The sequence below is a fragment of the Bombina bombina genome, chromosome 10, assembly GCF_027579735.1.
Source record: "Bombina bombina isolate aBomBom1 chromosome 10, aBomBom1.pri, whole genome shotgun sequence".
Taxonomy (NCBI): Eukaryota; Metazoa; Chordata; class Amphibia; order Anura; family Bombinatoridae; genus Bombina; species Bombina bombina.
Window position 1 is genome coordinate 180,736,414 of NC_069508.1, and position 23,045 is coordinate 180,759,458.

Consider the following 23,045-nt stretch of genomic DNA (forward strand, 5'->3'; position numbering starts at 1 on the left):
AAGTATCAGAGCTCCTCTCACATGCGACTGCATGCCATGCCTCTCAAAAACAAGTGCGCAACACCGGCGCGAAAATGAGGCTCTGCCTATGCTTTGGGAAAGTCCCTAAAGAATAAGGTGTCTAAAACAGTGCCTGCCGATATTATTATATCAAAATACCCAAATAAAATGATTCCTCAAGGCTAAATATGTGTTAATAATGAATCGATTTAGCCCAAAAAAAGTCTACAGTCTTAATAAGCCCTTGTGAAGCCCTTATTTACGATCGTAATAAACATGGCTTACCGGATCCCATAGGGAAAATGACAGCTTCCAGCATTACATCGTCTTGTTAGAATGTGTCATACCTCAAGCAGCAAGAGACTGCTCACTGTTCCCCCAACTGAAGTTAATTGCTCTCAACAGTCCTGTGTGGAACAGCCATGGATTTTAGTGACGGTTGCTAAAATCATTTTCCTCATACAAACAGAAATCTTCATCTCTTTTCTGTTTCTGAGTAAATAGTACATACCAGCACTATTTCAAAATAACAAACTCTTGATTGAATAATAAAAACTACAGTTAAACACTAAAAAACTCTAAGCCATCTCCGTGGAGATGTTGCCTGTACAACGGCAAAGAGAATGACTGGGGTAGGCGGAGCCTAGGAGGGATCATGTGACCAGCTTTGCTGGGCTCTTTGCCATTTCCTGTTGGGGAAGAGAATATCCCACAAGTAAGGATGACGCCGTGGACCGGACACACCTATGTTGGAGAAATATTGTTTAAAAACCACTGAATTACATGTACACAGTCATGAGCGCATCGCCATGTCTAAAGTTTTGGGATTCTAGTGCTCTAAAATGATCTGCAATGCCTGTACAGTTATCCAGATACCCCGTCCCCGGATTAAATCAGATTGAGACATCTTTGTGATCCACAATTTATTCATAAAAAAAGCACTGAAATTTTCAACACAATTCATATAAAATGGTATCAGCAATACATAAATAGGGTTTTTTTTTTTAATTAATATTAACATTAAAAGGTTGCACAAAAATATCAAATTAGAGAGCATACAAATTAAATCCTGTAAAAAATAAAAACAATGATACATATGTGGCAATGAATACTGAGGGAAAGCAGGTGTGTTTTTTAAATTGGGGATGTGTAGAGAAGCTGCACAGATACAATACACAGAAAAAAAAATTGTGAAACAGTCAACATCTTAATAGAGATGTGGCTCTTACACCAACATCCTCGTATTAGTTGGAAGCTTGGGTTGCACTCAGCCTATTCGTAAAGCCAACAAACAGAAAGTAAATACAGAGAGGACAATTTACTAGTAAATATGGGGATGATGGACAACGGTATGGAATAAAGTTTTAAAGTTAAAAAAAAAAGGTGTAGAGGAGCGAATGTTAGAGCATTCACAGGATATTGTTCATTTTGGGCTCCAGGAATCCTCAGCTCTCTGCTACACGTTGCTTATTGCTAAATCTCAGTGTCCGTCTTAACTGCTAAAGCTGCATTAGCCAAACCTTATAGGTAAAGGGGGATTTAAGTTGTGCTAAAAATAAAAAAACGCTATAGTCACTGTCATCATTTAAACCGCTTTCCTCTGATCTGCGCTCGGTTTGGTCTTTTTACTGTTTAAAAGTGATATTTATTTACAGAGGAGGTAAAATCTGAGTGTTTTAGAAGGTTTGTAACTAACAAGGCCTGAAATAGGCCGAGCTAATCAGCGCGGTATATAACCACAACACTTTATTGCAAATAATTATGACAAAGCAGTAGTGACTGTTTCCCATCACAATCTAAAATAGTCAAAAGTGATGGGAAACCAGATTTTATCTGTACTCAACTCCTTGACACAGTGCTGCACTCTCCTCACTCTAAAGGGTTAACAGCTGCTTACTGCCTGATCAGATAATGTTCATTGCACACCTATATGATCTCCTCCCTCCTGAGAAGGGTCTCTGAAAGAAACACATTTAAAGCCCTGCGCCAAGCGAGGAAAAAATAAAGCAAAAAAAAAATAAAAAAGCATTCAAGTATACCATCGCCCTGCAGAAAAGAAAGACAGAATAAATAATTAGAACTTTACATAACCGACATATATTATCTATTTACAGGTAGATAAATGCTTTATCATTACAATTTACTTGTTCCCTGAGTTTGGCTTGCAGTCTGTTCAGCGAGGAGGGAAACGCTTCCCTTCATGATTCGGAAGGGGCTGGACTAAGCCAGAGAGGCTGTTTCTGAGTGTGGGTAATAGCAGCCGAGCCTTTAACAAAAATACACTCACTAACTAACTAGAGGAATAGGGGACCCCAGTGCCATTACTATATCGATCTGTCTTCCGGGATTTGTAAGGAGCCATTAGCAGGATACCACAATTTATTTGAACCTTCCTGTAAAGTGTTAATGTTCCACTGTCAGATTTAATAAGAGTTATAACAGAGCCGGGAGAATACAGTTGCACAAGCACATGAAAGACCTGCATATTATGTTCTGGGAGTTTATTTTGCAGAGATTTGGGGTATGCAAGTTACAGAAACAGTGGCATAGTAAAAGAATCGGCATTACAGTTTATGTAAAGCTTTGTTATATCAGAGCTTTCGCCTGGTACCACAGCCTAAATAATTACCAACAAGGTTGTCAAGCCCCTGACAAAAGAGTCTGCGTACAGTCTGTGCAGGAGAAGAGAACAACCGGCAGCTTTATTTCACACCTGGTACCTAAATTGTTCACATTAATGATTTTCTATCACCCCTCAGATCTCGTTCACGTGTTACTGAATACTATTTGCCTTCATGTGCTGAAAACAACGCATAATTTAAAGGGACGTTAAAGTGATTTTTAAAAAATATATGCATAGTATTATCAACAGTGTTGCAGAAGATCTGTACAGAACACATGTATTAAAAACATTTAAAAGTGTTATATTAGTGAAATTTGCACAGTTTTGCAATCCAGGAACATATTCTGTGAAAAATCTTAAGTATTGTTCTATTTTGTTCACTGTGTCCAATTAAGGACAAATATAACTAAACTTTTGCTCAGAACAAGTAATACCCGTGTAGAATTTTGCAGGGTTACAATTTTTTTTTTATCTAACAAGATGTACTCCATCCTCTCTGGGGGCAGTTAAAAATACTTTAGTAGTAAATTACAGGAAAAGCAGCCAAAATAAACAATGAAAATACACCTCAAACATATTTTTTTTTTTGCACTATGCATAACTAAACATGTTATTGTTAAATCAATCCTGAGTTTAATGTCCCTTTAAATTAATATAAACCACTGTCCTTTTAGTTGACTTCAGGTCCACTGCATTATCACTGGCTTATCAGTCTTTTTCTACAAAATAAATACATAAATAAAATAAAAAAAAATTGCCTTGTTAAAATTTCTATTTTAAAAGCACCGTCTTCTTGCTTATCCGGAGACCAGTTTCACTGGTTGTTCAGGAAAGTATTATTTTTTGTAGAGTAAATCTGAACATTACAAGTTTACACTTTCCAGAAAGCAAAATATTCAAATAGATTGTTTTGGATTTCATCTACGTTGGAGCAAACATAGCCCATCATGCACAAGAAGACTTTTCATGCCCTCAAGAAGCCAACAACATGGAAAAGGTGGATTAAGCATTGGTCATCAATTTCTACTCGTAGGTCATGTGATTACAAGTTATTGTGTAGAAGTCAAAAGCAAATATAGAAGTAATCTGTAGTAAGTAAGAATGGTTTACCCAGGCTCACTTGTTAGCTGGAAGGCTCTGTAAAAGGAATGTGCCAGGAACTCCTTACAGATAGGATTTGCTTTGCCTTTGGATTAATAGTTGGCAGAACCTATGCTAGTTCTAGTTTTCCTTTCTGGCAAGCCTCCCTTTTGTCCTTTAACACACGCAACAATTGTGTTTCCTTTATTATTTGTAGGGGGACCTTAAAGCAAATATAAATGTATGGATTGGTGAAAGCCTTAATATCTACAAATAGTCTAAAAATTGTGGAGATTTTTGGTGAAAGAACTGCACTGATCCTTATTCTGCAAGTGCATCCACATAGATTATACATTTTATGGATAGGAATAAACCATTTGGGTCCTGCAATCTCTAGAATCAGATTCTAAACTTTTTGATTTTTTTTTTTTTTTCACTTACGTGTTTTCAAAATGACCGCTGGACCTTAATCAATTTTAATTCAAACACTACAACTACTGAGAAATTAGCCTAATAACATTCTTTGTTGTTGTTGAAAATATATGTATTGTCTTCAGTGCTGGAGAAGACCAACTCATTCACTTCAGCAAGTAATAACAACTAGTCTACTCACATTTACAGACAATGTGAACATCCTTCAATAGGTAACCTGGACAGTACCGTGTGCTGTAGATCAAATTCCTTGTACAGGACGCTACATTTTTTTTAGAATGTACTAAATCCCACCACACTTTGTTTGAAATAATCTACAACGTATAACAGCTAGTACTACTACTCAAGCCACAAGCAGCCTTGAAACAAGACGCCATAAATATTGCAAAGAACTAACTAATTTTCAATCCCTTACTTGCTTTTTATTGTAGAGAATCAGCAACCTTCTCCAGCAATGAAGGGCAAACAAGAATGACAGTATATGCTTGGCAAGATCTAATGCAACATGAGACCTCTTTGTAAAGCTGTCATGGCTCAGGCTCCTAGACCGTAGGACTGAGGTACTTAAGGGAGCAGAGGGAGTACTTCACAATTGTGAGCAGGAAACGGAGGCATGGAATTAGGTTAATTAGGCGCATCAGCCAAATCGCTCCCTCACCAACATCATCAGTTTTTTCTTGCCCTTATAGATCTGTTTCAAATTGTCTATGAATTGGGCAAACTGTAGCAAGCCGTCCTGTCCAAGCATGAACGTTTCTCGAGCTTTACTCAAGAACTCAATGAATTCCCCGTAGTGTCTAGGGCTGATGTGAGTGAGGCGGGAGTGGGTGGTATTTATATAGGCTGCAATTGCTGCATCTAGCAGCTGCCGTAGGGGAGGTTTGTCTGTTGACATCAACTTGCCAGAGTTCCGTCGTCCGGGGATGCCTGCCAGGCCGGGAGCAGTCAGGGTGCATCTGCGAAGTATGTCCGACAGTACAGTGGCACAGTGCACACTTTTTACCACTAGGGGTACCAGTGCTGCCAGCTCATTTTTGCCTAGCGAGTGACTAAGAGAACAAGCCCACAGGACATCATTAATGGCTGGGTGAGTATCTTGGTTGTATGCCAAGTTAAGGTGGTTCATAGCTAGTGAGCAAAGTTTAAAAGCCCGAAGTGGGTAGCCACGGTGCTCCATGTAACGGGCAATTGTAAATAACTGGGAATAGGTCATACCCCCAGATGCTGCATCCACTGCAATCTGATAAGCTGTCTCAAAAGCTGTGTGATCCTTCTCGCACAAGGTTAGAGCTGAAAGTGCACAGTTCTGCGGGTCCTTCATTGCACACTGCAAGGCCAAAGTCCGTGCGCAGCTGGCCAACTCCTCCCTTTGCGGGTAGTCCAGATTGAGTCTTAGCACTGTGCTGTGGGAAGTGGCCGCAGCTGCCACAATGCTGGTGGCTTCTGTGGGTGTGAAGAGAGAGTACCAGCTCTGCAGGATGCTGACGAGGGCACGCACACCTGGGGACACAAAAGGAAGATTAGGGTAAAGCACTATGTTTTTACTTTTATGCAACAGGAAAGGAGCAAAATGATCCCTTGTAAGTAAAATAATGAGAAAACAGAATTCAGACAACACAGACTGGCAATTCTCGTGTGGATAGAACTTATTTGTACATACTTATTTCACAGATAACAAGCAAAGGAGAAGGACAAAAATAGTGTGAACAGTCAGGATGTTGTGTTACAGAATAAGGGAACCTTACTTCTGTTCCACGAGACAAAGGATCCCTGTCTGTCTGAAAGAGGGGGCTGATATTGTAAAATGCAGACAAGCAGTGTAACAATGGTGGCCACTTGCACCAGCAGTTAAAGGGATAGGAAATAGGGACGTACATTTGTATCCTTTAAGAGCACCCAAATGCGGAAGTTAGCAGCTGCAGCAGTTGGTGCCCTTCGGATATTTTTCGAGCCGGGTTGATTCCTGTAAAAGATCCCCACACTGAGATCTGTGCAAAAACAGGATCTTAGAGTCTGGATCTTTTACACAAATCAATCCGAATGCGAAAATATCCGAAGGGCACCAACTGCTGCAGCTGCTAACTTCCGCATTCGATCTTTTACAAAGGATACAAATGCACATCCCCAATAGGAAAGTCTTAAATTGCATGATTCAGACGGGGCATGTCATTTTAAGATACTTTTTAAGGGACACAAAACCCAAAAAAATTCTTTCAGGATTCAGAGAGTAAAATTTTAAACAACTTTCCAATTTACTTCTATTATTACATTTTCTTTGTTTTCTTGCTGTCCTTTCTCGAAAAGCAGGGCTGTAAGCTCAGGAGTGTGCACGTGTCTTCATCACTATATGGCAGCAGTTTTGCAACGTTATACATTAGCAAGAGCACTAGATGGCAGCACTATTTCCTGTCATGTAGTACTAATGTTATATATTAGCAAGAGCACTAGATGGCAGCACTATTTCCTGTCATGTAGTGCTAATGTTATACGTTAGCAAGAGCACTAGATGGCAGCACTATTTCCTGTCATGTAGTGCTAATGTTATACGTTAGCAAGAGCACTAGATGGCAGCACTATTTCCTGTCATGTAGTACTAATGTTATACATTAGCAAGAGCACTAGATGGCAGCATTATTTCCTGTCATGTAGTACTAATGTTATACATTAGCAAGAGCACTAGATGGCAGCACTATTTCCTGTCATGCAGTACTAATGTTATACATGAGAAAGAGCACTAGATGGCAGCACTATTTCCTGTCATGTAGTACTAATGTTATACATCAGCAAGAGCACTAGATGGCAGCACTATTTCCTGTCATGCAGTACTAATGTTATACATTAGCAAGAGCACTAGATGGCAGCACTATTTCCTGTCATGCAGTACTAATGTTATACATTAGCAAGAGCACTAGAGGGCAGCACTATTTCCTGTCATGTAGTACTAATGTTATACATTAGCAAGCGCACTCGATGGCAGCATTATTTCCTGTCATGTAGTACTAATGTTATACATTAGCAAGAGCACTAGAGGGCAGCACTATTTCCTGTCATGTAGTACTAATGTTATACATTAGCAAGAGCACTAGAGGGCAGCACTATTTCCTGTCATGCAGTACTAATGTTATACATTAGCAAGAGCACTAGATGGCAGCACTATTTCCTGTCATGTAGTACTAATGTTATACATTAGCAAGAGCACTAGAGGGCAGCACTATTTCCTGCCATGTAGTACTAATGTTATACATTAGCAAGAGCACTAGAGGGCAGCACTATTTCCTGTCATGTAGTACTAATGTTATACATTAGCAAGAGCACTAGATGGCAGCACTATTTCCTGTCATGCAGTACTAATGTTATACATTAGCAAGAGCACTAGATGGCAGCACTATTTCCTGTCATGCAGTACTAATGTTATACATTAGCAAGAGCACTAGATGGCAGCACTATTTCCTGTCATGTAGTACTAATGTTACACATTAGCAAGAGCACTAGATGGCAGCACTATTTCCTGTCATGTAGTACTAATGTTACACATTAGCAAGAGCACTAGATGGCAGCACTATTTCCTGTCATGTAGTACTAATGTTATACATTAGCAAGAGCACTAGATGGCAGCACTATTTCCTGTCATGTAGTAATAATGTTATACATTAGCAAGAGCACTAGATGGCAGCACTATTTCCTGTCATGTAGTACTAATGTTATACATTAGCAAGAGCACTAGATGGCAGCACTATTTCCTGTCATGTAGTAATAATGTTATACATTAGCAAGAGCACTAGATGGCAGCACTATTTCCTGTCATGTAGTAATAATGTTATACATTAGCAAGAGCACTAGATGGCAGCACTATTTCCTGTCATGTAGTACTAATGTTATACATTAGCAAGAGCACTAGAGGGCAGCACTATTTCATGTCATGTAGTACTAACGTTATACATTAGCAAGAGCACTAGATGGCAACACTATTTCCTGTCATGCAGTGCTAAAGACATGCGCACGCTACACCTACCTAGGTATCTCTTCAACAAAGAATAGCATGAGAAAAAAGCTAATTTGATATTAGAAGTAAATTTTAAACTTTTTTTTCTATCCTTTGTTAAAAACAGATACGTACATATCCTACACTACTGAGAGCTAGCTGGTGATTGGTGGCTTTACACATGCCTCCTGTCATTGACTCACTAAGATGTGTACAGCTAGCTCTGGAGCTGAATTAATCTATGTGTTTATTTGCAAGGGTTAAATACACAGTTCTATACAACCAATAGTGCAATAATAAAATGGTTTAACTAAGAGCATTTTCTTGTTGCACTTTTATATTCCTTTAAACTTCATGGCTTTCTATGATGCAGGCGATCACTGGTTAAAACGGTAATCACCACACCAGGTATATTTTAATAGATGGAGTTTATTACAGATTTAATAAGAGAGGATGAGAGACCTCATTTGTGCTGTTAGGGCTCATAGATGTCCCTCTAAACTATCTATCTATCTATCTATCTATCTATCTATCTATCTATCAGGTATCAAAATAAATGGGTGACTGTAAAAATATACAATATTTTTTAATTCTATATAGGATGCTTTTTGGTGCACATATTTTATAATTGGAGGGTAATTTTGTTTTCTTTTCTTCACCAAGTGAATTTGGGCAGAGGTAACTCCTTTGTGAAATCAGAATTATGTGTAGTTTTAAAACAATCTGATATATTTTTATGGTTAGATATTTGAATCAAACATTTTCTGCACAAACAACAAGACAGATAAAAAAACAAAATTGACATTCTTCTGATTTCCGCAGTGTTCTACACAAAGATTTGCCAGCCGGGCGACGATATAAAGTAGTCAGAGACCGTGTCATTTTATAACCTTTTTTGTGATTTATAAATGTTTCTTAAAGGGACACTAAACCCATTTTTTTTCTTTCATGATTCAGATAGAGCAATTTTAAGCAACTTTCTAATTTACTCCTATTATCAATTTTTCGTTCTCTTGCTATCTTATTTTAAAAAAAAGCAGGAATGTAAAGCTTAGGAGCCAGTCCATTTTAGGTTCAACACCCTGGATAGCGTTTGCTTATTGGTGACTACATTAAGGCAACCAATAAGCAAGTATTACCCAGGTTCTGAACCAAAAATGGACCGCTTACTAAGCTTTACATTCCAGCTTTTTAAATAAAGATAGCAAGAGAACGGAAAAAAATTGATAATAGGAGTAAATTAGAACGTTTCTTAAAATTGCTGAATCATTAAAGATTTTTTGGGGGTTTAGTGTCCCTTCAAGCTATCCAAAGTACAAATGAATTGCATTTATTTTACTGAGCATTATATTGTGTCTCCTTCACATGAAGCTCTTTAGTGATCTCCCCTTAATGAGAAACACAGTTCCCAGGGTAAAAATTACCTTTAAAACAACACCTGAGGAACCTCGTAATAGTGACAAGGCAAGCTTATAGAATCTCACCAGAACAGAGAGAAAAAGCAGACACAGAAAAAGCACTGAAATTGATACCAAACAACGGCTCTGGCACAAGTACGTGAAACAGCTTGGCAGTGAAGGGGTTATCTGCTTAGTTTAGATTAATCACTCAGAGAAAAAATGACCATGTTTCTCTGTCTAATAAGAATATAGCCTGGACATACAAGTGCATGTATTAGATTATGTGAATAGCAAAAGCATGTTATACAGGTGATAAAATAAGCCATTGGATACGTACCAACTTCTGTGGCACAGGTTACCAACCACCTGACCATCTCTCGCCTTCTCCAGTTTAGGGTACTGAGAGTCATCCGCATGACCTAGCATGAAAAACACATTGCATATAAGAACTTGCATAGCCTTACCAAAAGTATTACAAAATCATTGACAGAAAAGGTAATTCATTCATTCTCTCTCTCTCTATATATATATATATATATATATATATATATATATATATATATATATATATATATATATATATATATATATATATATATATATATATATATATATATATATATATATATATATATATATATATATATATATATATATATCTATATCAGATAGCTCAGCATGCTAAGGCACTGTGGCTGAGCTCTGTAGCAACCCAAGGGGGGTTGCAGGTTCGATCCCTGGCGAGGTCCACTCAGCCTTTCATCCTTCCAAGGTCGATAAAATAAGCAGCGCCTTGAGACCCTTGCAGGCGATTAGCCGCGCTTTACAAGTACCCAATACATACATATACACACACACATATACAGTTGATATAAAAAGTCTACACACCCCTGTTAAAATGTCAGGTTTCTGTGATGTAACAAAATAAGACAAAGATAAATCATTTCAGAACTTTTTCCACCTTTAGTGTGACCTATAAACTGTACAACTCAATTGAAAAACAAACTGATATATTTTAGGTAAAGGGAAATAAAAATAAAAAACTAAAATAATATGATTGCATAAGTGTGAACACCCTTAAACTAATATTTTGTTGGAGCACCTTTTGATTTTATTACAGCACTCAGTCTTTTTGGTTATGAGTATCAGCATGGCACATCTTGACTTGGCAAGATTTGCTCACTCTTCTTTGCAAAAACACTCTAAATCTGTCAGATTGCGAGGGCATCTCTTGTGCACAGCCCTCTTCAGATCATCCCAAAGATTTTCAATTGGATTCAGGTCTGGGCTCTGGCTGGGCCATTCCAAAAATGTAATCTTCTTCTGGTGAAGCCATTCCTTTGTTGATTTGAATGTATGCTTTGGGTCATTGTCATGTTGAAAGATGAAGTTCCTTTCATGTTCAGCTTTCTAGCAGAAGCCTGAGGGTTTTGTGCCAATGTTGACTGGTATTTGGAACTGTTCATAATTCAGACCAGTTTTCTTCTCGTCTTTTCATCAATTTTGGAGGGACGTCCAGTTCTTGGTAATGTCACTGTTGTGCCATATTTTCTCCACTTGATGATGACTGTCTTCACTGTGTTCCATGGTATATCTAATGCCTTGGAAATTCTTTTGTACCCTTCTCCTGACTGATACCTTTTAACAATGAGATCCCTCTGATGCTTTAGAAGCTCTCTGCGGACCAAGGCTTTTGTGTAGGACGCGACTAAGAAAATGTCAGGAAAGACCTACTAGAGCAGCTGAACTTTATTTGAGGTTAATCAGAGGCACTTTAAATGATAACAGCTGAACTTTATTTGAGGTTAATCAGAGGCACTTTAAATAACAGCTGAGCTTTATTTGAGGTTAATCAGAAGCACTTTAAATGATGGCAGCTGTGTACTGACTCCTATTTAACATGATTTTGCATGTGATTGCTTAATTCTGAACACAGCTACATCCCCAGTTATAAGTATACACTCACATGAGTGTACCCACAAATATCCTTACCTGAAGTCCTAGCTCTAGAGCTACGTTAAGCAAAGTTGTATCAGCAGCGCTGTCAGCTGGAGTGGCAATTTTGAAAGCATCCTGCGCCAGTTTAAATATCAGAGATGAGGAATGAATGTTTCTCTGTATGGCTTCAAGCACCGTGCGCAGACGCAGCATGTCACCTACGTGAAGGACAGAGAATAGGTCAGAACAATAACCACTAAGGTTGATCAGCAAGTAGCAGGGCACCTTTAACTTGGGGAACTTAACTCATTTTGATAATGACATTTAACAAAAGAATGATTTACATAGGGATTATTCTCCCTTTATTTTTACAATACAACAGATGTACAGACAAATAAAAACAAAGGGAATTAAACTCTAAATATTACACAAAAAAATGACCATTGTTGATTCAATGCAAAACAAATTCATGTATCCAAAAAAAGATAATATTGTAATTTGCAATTTAAAGGGACAGTCTACACCTTGGTCATCTTAAAGTCTTACCTTAGATTAAGTTGCAAACAGTCTCCTGCACCTTTTCTATATCATGCAGCAGGAATAGCAACAAAGTTATTTTAAAATGAATGAATATGGTTTCTGGCAACTTTAAAAACATAATTTATGCTTACCATATAAATTCCTTTCCTACCGGATAGGGAGAGTCCACGGCTTCATTCCTTACTGTTGGGAAATACAACACCTGGCCACCAGGAGGAGGCAAAGATACCACAGCCAAAGGCTTAAAGATCCCTCCCACTTCCTCATAACCCCAATCATTCTGCCGAGGGAATAAGGAAAAGTAGGAGAAACATTAGGGTATAAATGGTGCTAGAAGAATAAATAAATAGGGGACCACCCATAGACAAGAAAAAACGGGCAGGTGCCGTGGACTCCCCTTATCCGGAAGGAAAGGGATTTATCTGGTAAGCATGAATTATGTTTTCCTTCCTAAGATAGGGAGATTCCACGGCTTCATTCCTTACTGTTGGGAAAGCTATACCCAAGCTCCAGAGGACACTGAATGAATAACGGGAGGGAAAAAAAAGGAAGATGCAGACCCTATTTTGAGGGCACCACAGCCTGCAAAACTATTCTCCCGAAAGCTGCTTCAGCCGAAGCAAAAACATCAAACTTGTGAAATTTTGAAAAAGTGTGTAAGGAGGACCAGGTAGCCGCCTTACAAATCTGATCCATAGAGACCTCAATCTTAAAAGGCCCAAGAGGAAGCCACTGCTCTAGTGGAATGAGCCGTTATCCTCTCAGGAGGACGATGATCCGCTGGTCTTGTAAGCTAAGCAGATGACAATCCTTAACCAAAAAGATAGGGAAGTCAAAGTAGCCTTCTGCCCCTTACGCTTCCCCGAATAGACAACAAACAAACGAACAAAGAGGAAGGTTCTCTAAACTCCTTAGTAGCCTGAAGATAGAACTTCAAGGCGCAAACACATCCAAATTGTGAAGTAAGGGTTCCTTCGATGAAGGAGGTTTAGGATACAAGGAAGGAACCACAATCTCCTGATTGATGTTGCCATCTGACACAACCTTAGGAAGAAAACATAATTTAGTACGTAAAACTGCCTTATCTGCATGAAAAGAAAAAAAATCAGATAAGGGGGCTCACATTGCAAAGCAGAGATCTCAGAAACTCTGGGCGCAGAGGCAATAGCCAATAAAAAGAGAACCTTTCAAGATAACAATTTAATATCAACGGAATGCAGAGGCTCAAACGGAACCTGTTGCAAAACCCGAAGAACAAGATTTAGGCTCCAGGGAGGAGCCCCAGATCTAAACACAGGTCTGATCCTAATCAGAGCCTTAACAAAGGACTGCACGTCTGGAAGCTCAGCCAGTCTCTTGTGCAATTAAACCGTCAGGGCCGAAATCTGTCCCCTCAGGGAACCAGCAGAAAGGCGCTTCTTCAGCCCATCCTGAAGAAAAGATAAGATCCTGGTAACCTAACTCTGTGCCAGGAAAAACCATGATCTTCACACCAGAATAAGTAGGCCCTCCACACCTTGTGGTAGATATGCAGAGTAACTGGTTTACGAGCTTGAATAATGACACTCCCAGAGAAACCTCTCTTGGCTAAGACTAAGCGTTCAATCTCCACTCGGTCAGCCTCAGAGAATCTAGATTTTGATGAACAAATGGACCGTGTATCAGCAGGTCTCTGTGACAAGGTAACTTCCACGGAGGAGATGAGGACATCCCCACTAGATCCACGAACCACATCCTTCGCGGTCACGATGGTGCAATCAGGAATACTGATACCTGCTCCTGCTTGATGCGGGCCAACATTCGAGGAAGAAGCGGTAATGGAGGAAAAAGATATACGAGTTTGAACCTCCAGGGCACTGCTAGTTCAACTATTAGATCCGCTTGGGGATTCCTCAACTCGTACCTGGGTAGCTTGGTATTGAGACGGGATGCCATGAGATCTCTCTCTGGTGTCCTCCACTTGCTGCATATTTCTGCAAACACCTTGGGACGGAGAGACCATTCCCCTGGATGGAAGGATTGCCTGCTGAGAAAATCCGCCTCCCAGTTGTCCACACCTGAAATGTGGATAGCTGACAGCGAACAGCTGTGGGCCTCCGTCCACTCCAGAATCTGAGATACTTCCTTCATCGCCAAGGAACTTCTCGCTCCCCCCCCCCCCCCCCCCCGAGGTTATATTGTCTGAATCGAATCTGATAAACTGGGACGAACCCAGAAGTGGCCAAGCCTTCAAGGCCTTGAAGATTGCCTTCCTGGCACCCCAAACAGCTCCCCATCCGGATAGGCTTGGGTCCGTAGTCACAATCTCCCAGGATGGTCTTAAGAAGAATGTCCCTCAGGATAGATGATCTGGATAGAATCACCAAGAGAGTGATTCTCTCGACCGGCTGTCTAATACAATCGGTTGAGACAGATCTGAATGATCGCCATTCCACTGCCTGAGCATGCACAGTTGTAAAGGTCTGAGACGGAACCTGGCAAGAGGAATGTCGTCTATGCAGGATAACATGAGACCAATCACCTCCATACACTGAGCAACAGAGGGACTCAAGGAGGGCAAGACATGCCGAAGTTAGCTTGCAATGTCTCTGGTCTGTTAGAAATATCCTCATGGATATGGAGTCTATTATAGTACCCAGGAATTCCACCCTGGATAGGGGAACTCTTTTCCAAGTTTATCTTCCATCCATGTGATTGAAGAAGACTGAGAGGGGACTCCGAGAATTCTTCCGCAAGACGAAAAGATGGTGCTTGCACCAGAATATCTTCCAAGTATGGGGTTACTGCAATACCCTGAGTTCTGGCAATGGCTAGAAGAGCCCCAAGAACCTTCATAAAGATTCTTGGAGGAGTAGCTAGGCCAAACGGAAGGGCTGGAAGAGCTGGTCCAGGAACGCTAACCTCAGGGACTGAAAGTGTTCCCTGTGGATTGGAACATGAAGGGAAGCGTCCTTCAGATCTATAGTGGTCATAAACTGGCCTTCCTGAACTAAAGAAAGGATGGACCTTATGTTTCCATCTTGAAGGAAGGGGCACTGAGAAGTTTGTTTAAAAGGGACACTCAGGTCAAATTAAATTTTCATGATTCAGATACAGCATGTAATTTTAAACAACTTTCCAATTTACTTCCATTAAAAAGAAAAAGTGCAGTCTTTTATATTTACACTTTTTGAGTCACCAACTCCTAATGAGCATGTGCAGGAATTCACAGACTATAGGTATATGCATTTGTGATTGGCTAATTGCTATCACATGGTACAGGGGGAGTGGAAATATACATAACTTTGAAATTTGTTACAAAAAAAAAAAATCTACTACTCTTTTGAAATTCAGAGTAAATGCTATTGTATTGTCTTGTTAATCTTGCATTTGTCGATTATACAAATCTACTGTGTTTACTGGTCATTTAAGCACTTTAGATCCAGAATTGGGTGGAAAGTTTGAATAAAACCCCAAATCTCTTTCTTCGATAGGCACCGGGACAACAACTCCTAAGGAGAATAGATCCTGGATGCACCCTAGAAAGGAATCCCTCTTTTCTGGTCTGGTAGAGAGATTCGAGATAAGGAATCTTCCCCTTGGCGATTTGAAGCCTATCTTGTATCCCCGAGATACCACCTCCAGGACCCATGGATCCTGTATGTCCTTGAACCAAGCATCTGAAAAAAGAGACAGTCTGCCCCTACACGATCCGATCCCGGATCGGGGGCCGCCCCTGCATGCTGATTTGTTTTTAGCGGGCTTCTTATTCTGCTTGGATTTATTCCAGGACTGAGCAGGCTTCCAAGTACTCTTGGGTTGCTCGCGCTTGGAGGAGGATTGTTGTCATTGGGATTTGTCAGAACGAAAAATAGAAGATTGTCGTCCCTTAGACTTGTTGTTCTTATCTTGCGGTAGAAATAATGAAGTCCAGGACTGGACCAAATAAAATCTTTCCCCTGAAGGGAAGAGAAAGGAGTCTGGACTAAGAAGTCATATCCGCAGACCAAGACTTTAACTAGAGCGACCAGCGGGGCTAGGACCACAAAGCCAGAGGCCTTTGCAGTTAGACAAATAATTTGCATGTTCGCATCACAGATAAAAGAATTAGCAATTCTCAGAGCATTAATTCTGTCTTGACTATCCTCAAGGGGAGATTCCACCTCAATGTGTTCTGACAAAGAGTCGCACCAGTAGGTAGCCACTCCAGCAACCGCAGCCACTGGTTGAAACAAAAATCCTGTATGCTGAAACATCGTTCTCAAAAAGGTTTCTATTTTCTTATCCATTGGCTCTCTGAACGAAGAACTATCCTCAAGAGGTATAGTAGTACGTTTAGCTAGGGTAGGGATAGCACCTTGGGAATGAAGCCCCACAAATCCAGTTGAGAGTCCGGGAGCAACTTTTTAAAAGTAGACGAGGGGGGAAAGGAAGAACCAATTCTTTCCCATTCGTTCTTAATAATGTTCGCCATCCTAACAGGCACAGGAAAAGTCAAAGGAACTTTTCTGTCTTCGTAAACTCTGTCTAATTTAGGAATCATAGGTTATTTAGGCAGCGCAGCCTCTGGAACCTCTAACGTAGACAGAACCTCCTTTAATAAAAAACTGCTCAATTTCAAATCTAAAGGATGGTTCCTCCGCAGCAGGAGGCTTAGACGCTAAGGACTCTGACCCAGAAAGTTCCCCCTCTGAAGATACAGAGATTAACTCATCATCGAATAAATGGGACATAATAGCTAAATCTGATAAATATTTAGATGACTCCAGGTCAGGAGAGCTATGTTTAACCTCTCTCTTGCCTTTGTTAGAGCGAGGTAATGCATTGAGGGCAGCAGACACCGCAGTTTGTAACTGCACAACAAAGTCCGCAGGAAGAAGGCCCCCTCCGGATGAAGGATTAGATGTGCTATGGGGAACTGCATGTGGAGTGGATAATGTAGCAAGGGTAGTAATCTCATGGGATGACGAGTCCTGAGAGGTAGGCGGCTCAGAAGGACTAAGAGCCTTAGCAGGCTTGTCTACCTTCTTAGACTTTATAACGGTGTAAAGGCTTGTGGAACATAATTGAGTGGACGGGAAAAACAGAATTTATGTTTACCTGATAAATTTCTTTCTCCTACGGTGTGTCCCGTCCACAGCTTCATCCTTACTTGTGGGATATTCTCATTCTCTACAGGAAATGGCAAAGAGAGCACACAGCAAAAGCTGTCCATATAGCCCCCCCTGGCTCCGCCCCCCAGTCATTCGACCGACGGTTAGGAGGAAAAGGAGAAACTATAAGGTGCCGTGGTGAGTGTAGTGTACAGAAAAATTAAAATTTTAAACCTGACTAAAAGCCAGGGCGGGCCGTGGACCGGACACACCGTAGGAGAATGAAATTTATCAGGTAAACATAAATTCTGTTTTCTCCTACATTGGTGTGTCCGGTCCACGGCTTCATCCTTACTTGTGGGAACCAATACCAAAGCTTTAGGACACGGATGAAGGGAGGGAACAAGTCAGGTAACTTAAACGGAAGGCACCACAGCTTGCAAAACCTCTCTCCCAAAAACAGCCTCCGAAGAAGCATAAGTATCGAATTTGTAAAATTTGGCAAAAGTATGCAGAGAAGACCAAGTCGCTGCCTTACAGATCTGTTCAACAGAAGCCTCGTTCTTGAAGGCCCATGTGGAAGCCACAGCTCTAGTAGAGTGAGCTGTAATTCGTTCAGGAGGCTGCCGGCCGGCAGTCTCATAGGCCAAACGGATGATGCTTTTTAGCCAAAAGGAAAGAGAGGTAGCAGCAGCTTTCTGACCTCTCCTCTTACCAGAATAGACGACAAACAAAGAAGATGTCTGTCTGAAATCCTTTGTTGCTTCTAAATAGAATTTGAAAGCACGAACTACATCTAAGTTATGTAACAAACGTTCCTTCTTTGAAACTGGATTCGGACACAGAGAAGGAACAACTATTTCCTGGTTAATATTCCTATTGGAAACCACCTTTGGAAGAAAACCAGGCTTAGTACGTAAAACTACCTTATCTGTATGGAATACCAGATAGGGTGAAGTACACTGCAAAGCAGACAATTCGGAAACTCTTCTAGCAGAAGAAATAGCAACCAAAAACAGAACTTTCCAAGATAGTAATTTAATATCTATGGAATGCAAAGGTTCAAACGGAACCCCTTGAAGAACTGAAAGAACTAAATTTAGACTCCATGGAGGAATCATAGGTCTGTAGACAGGCTTTATTCTAACTAATGCCTGTACAAACGCCTGTACATCTGGCACGGCTGACAGACGTTTGTGCAACAAGACAGACAGAGCAGATATCTGTCCTTTTAGAGAACTAGCTGACAAACCTTTATCCAAACCCTCTTGGAGAAAGGAAAGTATCCTAGGAATTCTAATTTTACTCCAAGAGTAACCCATGGAATCGCACCAACAGATATATTTTTGCCATATCTTATGGTAAATTTTCCTAGTCACAGGTTTTCTGCCTGAACCAGAGTATCTATTACCGAATCTGAAAACCCACGCTTAGATAGAATCAAGCGTTCAATTTCCAAGCAGTCAGTTGCAGAGAAACTAGATTTGGATGTTCGAATGGACCTTGTACTAGAAGATCCTGCCTCAAAGGTAGCTTCCATGGTGGAGCCGATGACATATTCACCAGGTCTGCATACCAAGTCCTGCGTGGCCATGCAGGAGCTATTAGAATCACTGAAGCCTTCTCCTGTTTGATCCTGGCTACAAGCCTGGGAAGGAGAGGGAACAGTGGAAACACATAAGCTAGATTGAACGGCCAAGGCGCCACCAATGCATCTACTAGTGTCGCCTTGGGATCCCTGGATCTGGACCCGTAGCGAGGAACCTTGGAGTTCTGACGAGACGCCATCAGGTCCATATCTGGAATGCCCCATAGTTGAGTAAACTGGGCAAAGACCTCCGGGTGAAGTTCCCACTCCCCCGGATGGAAAGTCTGACGACTCAAATAATCCGCCTCCCAGTTGTCTACTCCTGGGATGTGAATTGCAGATAGATGGCAGGAGTGATCTTCCGCCCATTTTATGATCTTGGATACCCCTCTCATCGCCAAGGAACTCTTTGTTCCTCCCTGATGATTGATGTACGCTACAGTCGTCATGTTGTCCCACTGAAATCTTATGAACCTGGCCTTCGCTAGTTGAGGCCAAGCCAGGAGCGCATTGAATATCGCTCTCAGTTCCAAAATGTTTATCGGGAGAAGAGACTCTTCCCGAGACCATAGACCCCGAGCTTCCAGGGAGCCCCAGACCGCGCCTTAGCCTAAGAGACTGGCGTCGGTCATGACAATGATCCACTCTGGTCTGCGGAAACTCATTCTCTGAGACAGGTGATCCTGAGCCAACCACCAGAGGAGTGAGTCTCTGGTTACCTGGTCCACTTGAATCTGGGGAGACAAGTCTGCATAATCCCCATTCCACTGTTTGAGCATGCACAGTTGCAATGGTCTTAAATGAATTCGAGGAAAAGGAACCACGTCCATTGCCGCAACCATTAGTCCTATTACCTCCATGCACTGAGCTATGGAGGGCTGAGGAATAGATTGAAGAACTCGACAAGCGTTTAGAAGCTTTAACTTTCTGACCTCTGTCAGAAAAATCTTCATTTCCAGAGTCTATTATTGTTCCCAGAAAGGGAACCCTTGTGGACGGGGACAGGGAACTCTTTTCTATGTTCACCTTCCACCCGTGAGACCTGAGAAAGGCTAAAACAATGTCTGTATGAGCCCTTTCTTTGGAAAGGGACGACGCTTGAATTAGAATGTCGTCTAGGTAAGGTGCTACTGCAATGCCCCTCGGCCTTAGGACCGCTAGAAGGAACCCTAGCACCTTTGTGAAAATTCTGGGAGCAGTGGCTTAACCGAACGGAAGAGCCACAAACTGGTAATGTTTGTCCAGAAAGGCGAACCTCAGGAACTGATGATGATCTTTGTGGATAGGAATATGCAGGTATGCATCCTTTAGGTCCACGGTAGTCATATATTGACCCTCCTGGATCGTTGGTAAAATCGTCCGAATGGTTTCCATTTTGAATGATGGAACTCTGAGGAATTTGTTTAGAATTTTTAAATCCAGAATTGGCCTGAAAGTTCCTTCTTTTTTGGGAACTACAAACAGGTTTGAGTAAAAACCCAGACCTTGTTCCGCTGTTGGAACTGGGTGTATCACTCCCATCTTTAATAGGTCTTCTACGCAACGTAAGAATGCCTGTCTCTTTATCTGGTCTAAAGATAAACGAGACATGTGGAACCTTCCCCTTGGAGGAAGTTCCTTGAATTCTAGAAGATACCCCCTGAGAGACAATTTCTAGTGCCCAGGGATCCGGAACATCTCTTGCCCAAGCCTGAGCAAAGAGAGAAAGTCTGCCCCCTACTAGATCCGGTCCCGGATCGGGGGCTACCCCTTCATGCTGTCTTGGTAGCAGCAGCAGGCTTCTTGGCCTGTTTTCCCTTGTTCCAGCCTTGCAATGGTTTCCATGCTGGTTTAGGCTGGGAAGCGTTACCCTCTTGTCTAGTGGCTGCAGAGTTAGAAGCCGGTCCGTTCCTGAAATTGCGAAAGGAACGAAAATTAGACTTATTCTTAGCCTTGAAAGGCCTATCCTGTGGGAGGGCATGGCCCTTTCCCCCAGTGATGTCTGAAATAAACTCCTTCAATTCTGGCCCGAAAAGGGTCTTACCTTTGAAAGGAATATTAAGCAATTTTGTTTTGGACGACACATCCGCCGACCAAGATTTTAGCCAACGCGCCCTGCGCGCCACTATTGCAAAACCTGAATTTTTCGCCGCTAATTTAGCCAATTGAAAAGCGGCATCCAAAATAAAGTAATTAGCCAACTTTAGTGCGTGAATTCTGTCCATGACTTCATCATATGGAGTCTCCTTTTGGAGCGAATTTTCTAGTTCATCGAACCAAAAAGACGCCGCCGTGGTGACAGGAATAATGCACGAAACTGGTTGAAGAAGGAAACCTTGCTGAACAAAAATCTTTTTAAGCAATCCTTCCAATTTTTTATCCATCGGATCTTTGAAAGCGCAACTGTCCTCTATAGGAATAGTTATGCGCTTAGCTAACGTTGAAACTGCCCCCTCTACCTTAGGGACCGTTTGCCATGCATCCCTTCTGGGGTCGACAATGGGGAACATTTTCTTAAATATAGGAGGGGGGAACAAAAAGGTACACCTGGCTTCTCCCACTCCTTAGTCACTATGTCCGCCACCCTCTTGGGTATCGGAAAAGCATCAGCGTGCACTGGGACCTCTAAGAATTTGTCAATTTTGCACAACTTCTCTGGAATCACCAAAGTATCACAATCATCAAGGGTAGCTAGCACCTCCTTAAGCAGAGCGCGGAGATGTTCTAGCTTAAATTTAAATGCCACAATATCAGGTTCTGCCTGCTGAGAAATTTTTCCTGAGTCAGAAATTTCTCCCTCAGACAGACCCTCCCTCACTGCCAATTCAGATTGATGTGAGGGCACAACAGATAAATTATCGTCAGCGCCTACTTGCTCATCCTCTGTATTTAAAACTGAGCAATCACGCTTTCTAGGAAATGCTGGCAGTTTGGATAAGAGAGCTGCTAGAGAATTATCCATTACTGCTGTTAATTGCTGCATAGTAACAAGCATTGGCACGCTAGATGTACTAGGTATCGCCTGCGCAGGCAAAGCTGGTGTTGACACAGAAGGAGAGGATGATGAACTATCCCCACTACCTTCATTTAAATAATCATCTTGGGCAACATTATTAAATGTGACAGTACTGTCCTTACTTTGTTTGGACGCCATGGCACAATTCGCACATACATTTAATGGGGGAACCACCTTGGCCTCCATACATACAGAACATATGCTATCTGAAGGTACAGACATGTTAAACAGACTTAGGCAGGCTTTTAATGCAATAAAAACAATTTTAAACAAAACCGTTACTGTCTCTTTAAATAATAAAAAGAGCACACTTTATTTCTGAATGATCGAAAAACTATCAAAGAAATATCCGATCTTTATGAAATTTATACTAACACCACATACGATTTACCATCCCCGTGCAGATGCTACTTGTTCAGAGCGGCAAAGAGAATGACTGGGGAGCGGAGCCAGAGGGGGGCTATATGGACAGCTTTTGCTGTGTGCTCTCTTTGCCATTTCCTGTATGGAATGAGAATATCCCACAAGTAAGGATGAAGCCGTGGACCGGACACACCAATGTAGGAGAAATCATAGGCCTCACAATATAAACAGGTATGATTTGGTACAGAAGGAGTACCTTCCAACATGTCAGAGTCCTCCATAGCTCAGGTTATACCCACAGGACGACACAAATAAAAATGTTTTTTTTTATCATAGAAAACTGCACCTTTATACTCCCAATGGTTGGGGCACTCACCACCTCCTAGACCCAGACAGTTAACAGAGGAAACGCTCTCCTCAGGTTCAAGTCTCAGACGGAATGGAGGAAATGAACATAGACCACACCCGGTCACATGGAGTGCAAGACAGTGCTTTCCCTGTTATTACAAGTACAGCAAGTAATAGGAGCTGTGCAACACTTTCAAAAACGAAAGTGAAACTTAAAAGTGAAACCTGTTTGTTCCAGCCAAAAACTCAGTCTATGAGTCCAGAAAAAAAAAAATCACACAACCCATGTAAATAATTAATACACTGATTAATTAACCCCAACTGTTCAATAAACCCCCTTCAGAGGATATTAACCCTAGATCCTGTTGTAGCGTTTTAGGTGTAAAAATTGAAACAATCTTACCCCCGGGATCCATGCTGTGGAACAGAACACAGCTTCTCAAGTGTGACAGTCTTATAGCAGCGCTCCTGACATGGACTTGAGTGACAGAAAGCAGGCAGTGAAACTCGTCAACACTGATTACTTAGGAGCTGTTAGCAGTAGTCTGGATGGTTTCGTAGAAAGAAAAAGAAAAAAACTTTCCCTGCATCTCCAGACTCTAACTTTCCTCAACACTCTCACTGAGAGGTTGACATGACTACTTAAAACTCCAGTCCTATCTCGAAGGGCAAATACCCTTTTTT

At 41.3% G+C, this 23,045-nt stretch overlaps 1 protein-coding gene across 1 annotated transcript in view; it reads right to left on the reverse strand.

Moving 5' to 3' along the window:
- Nucleotides 1–908: 908 nt before the first annotated feature.
- The window catches only part of ZSWIM5 (zinc finger SWIM-type containing 5), a 125,851-nt gene continuing 103,714 nt past the window's right edge, over nucleotides 909–23,045 (reverse strand). The window contains exons 12-14 of the mRNA XM_053693562.1: nucleotides 11,510–11,673; nucleotides 9,855–9,936; nucleotides 909–5,635 (exon numbers count right to left, since the gene is read on the reverse strand). Of these exons, the coding sequence (XP_053549537.1) occupies nucleotides 4,773–5,635; nucleotides 9,855–9,936; nucleotides 11,510–11,673 (1,109 nt within the window). The 3' untranslated portion in view covers nucleotides 909–4,772. The remainder of the gene's footprint in view (nucleotides 5,636–9,854; nucleotides 9,937–11,509; nucleotides 11,674–23,045) is intronic.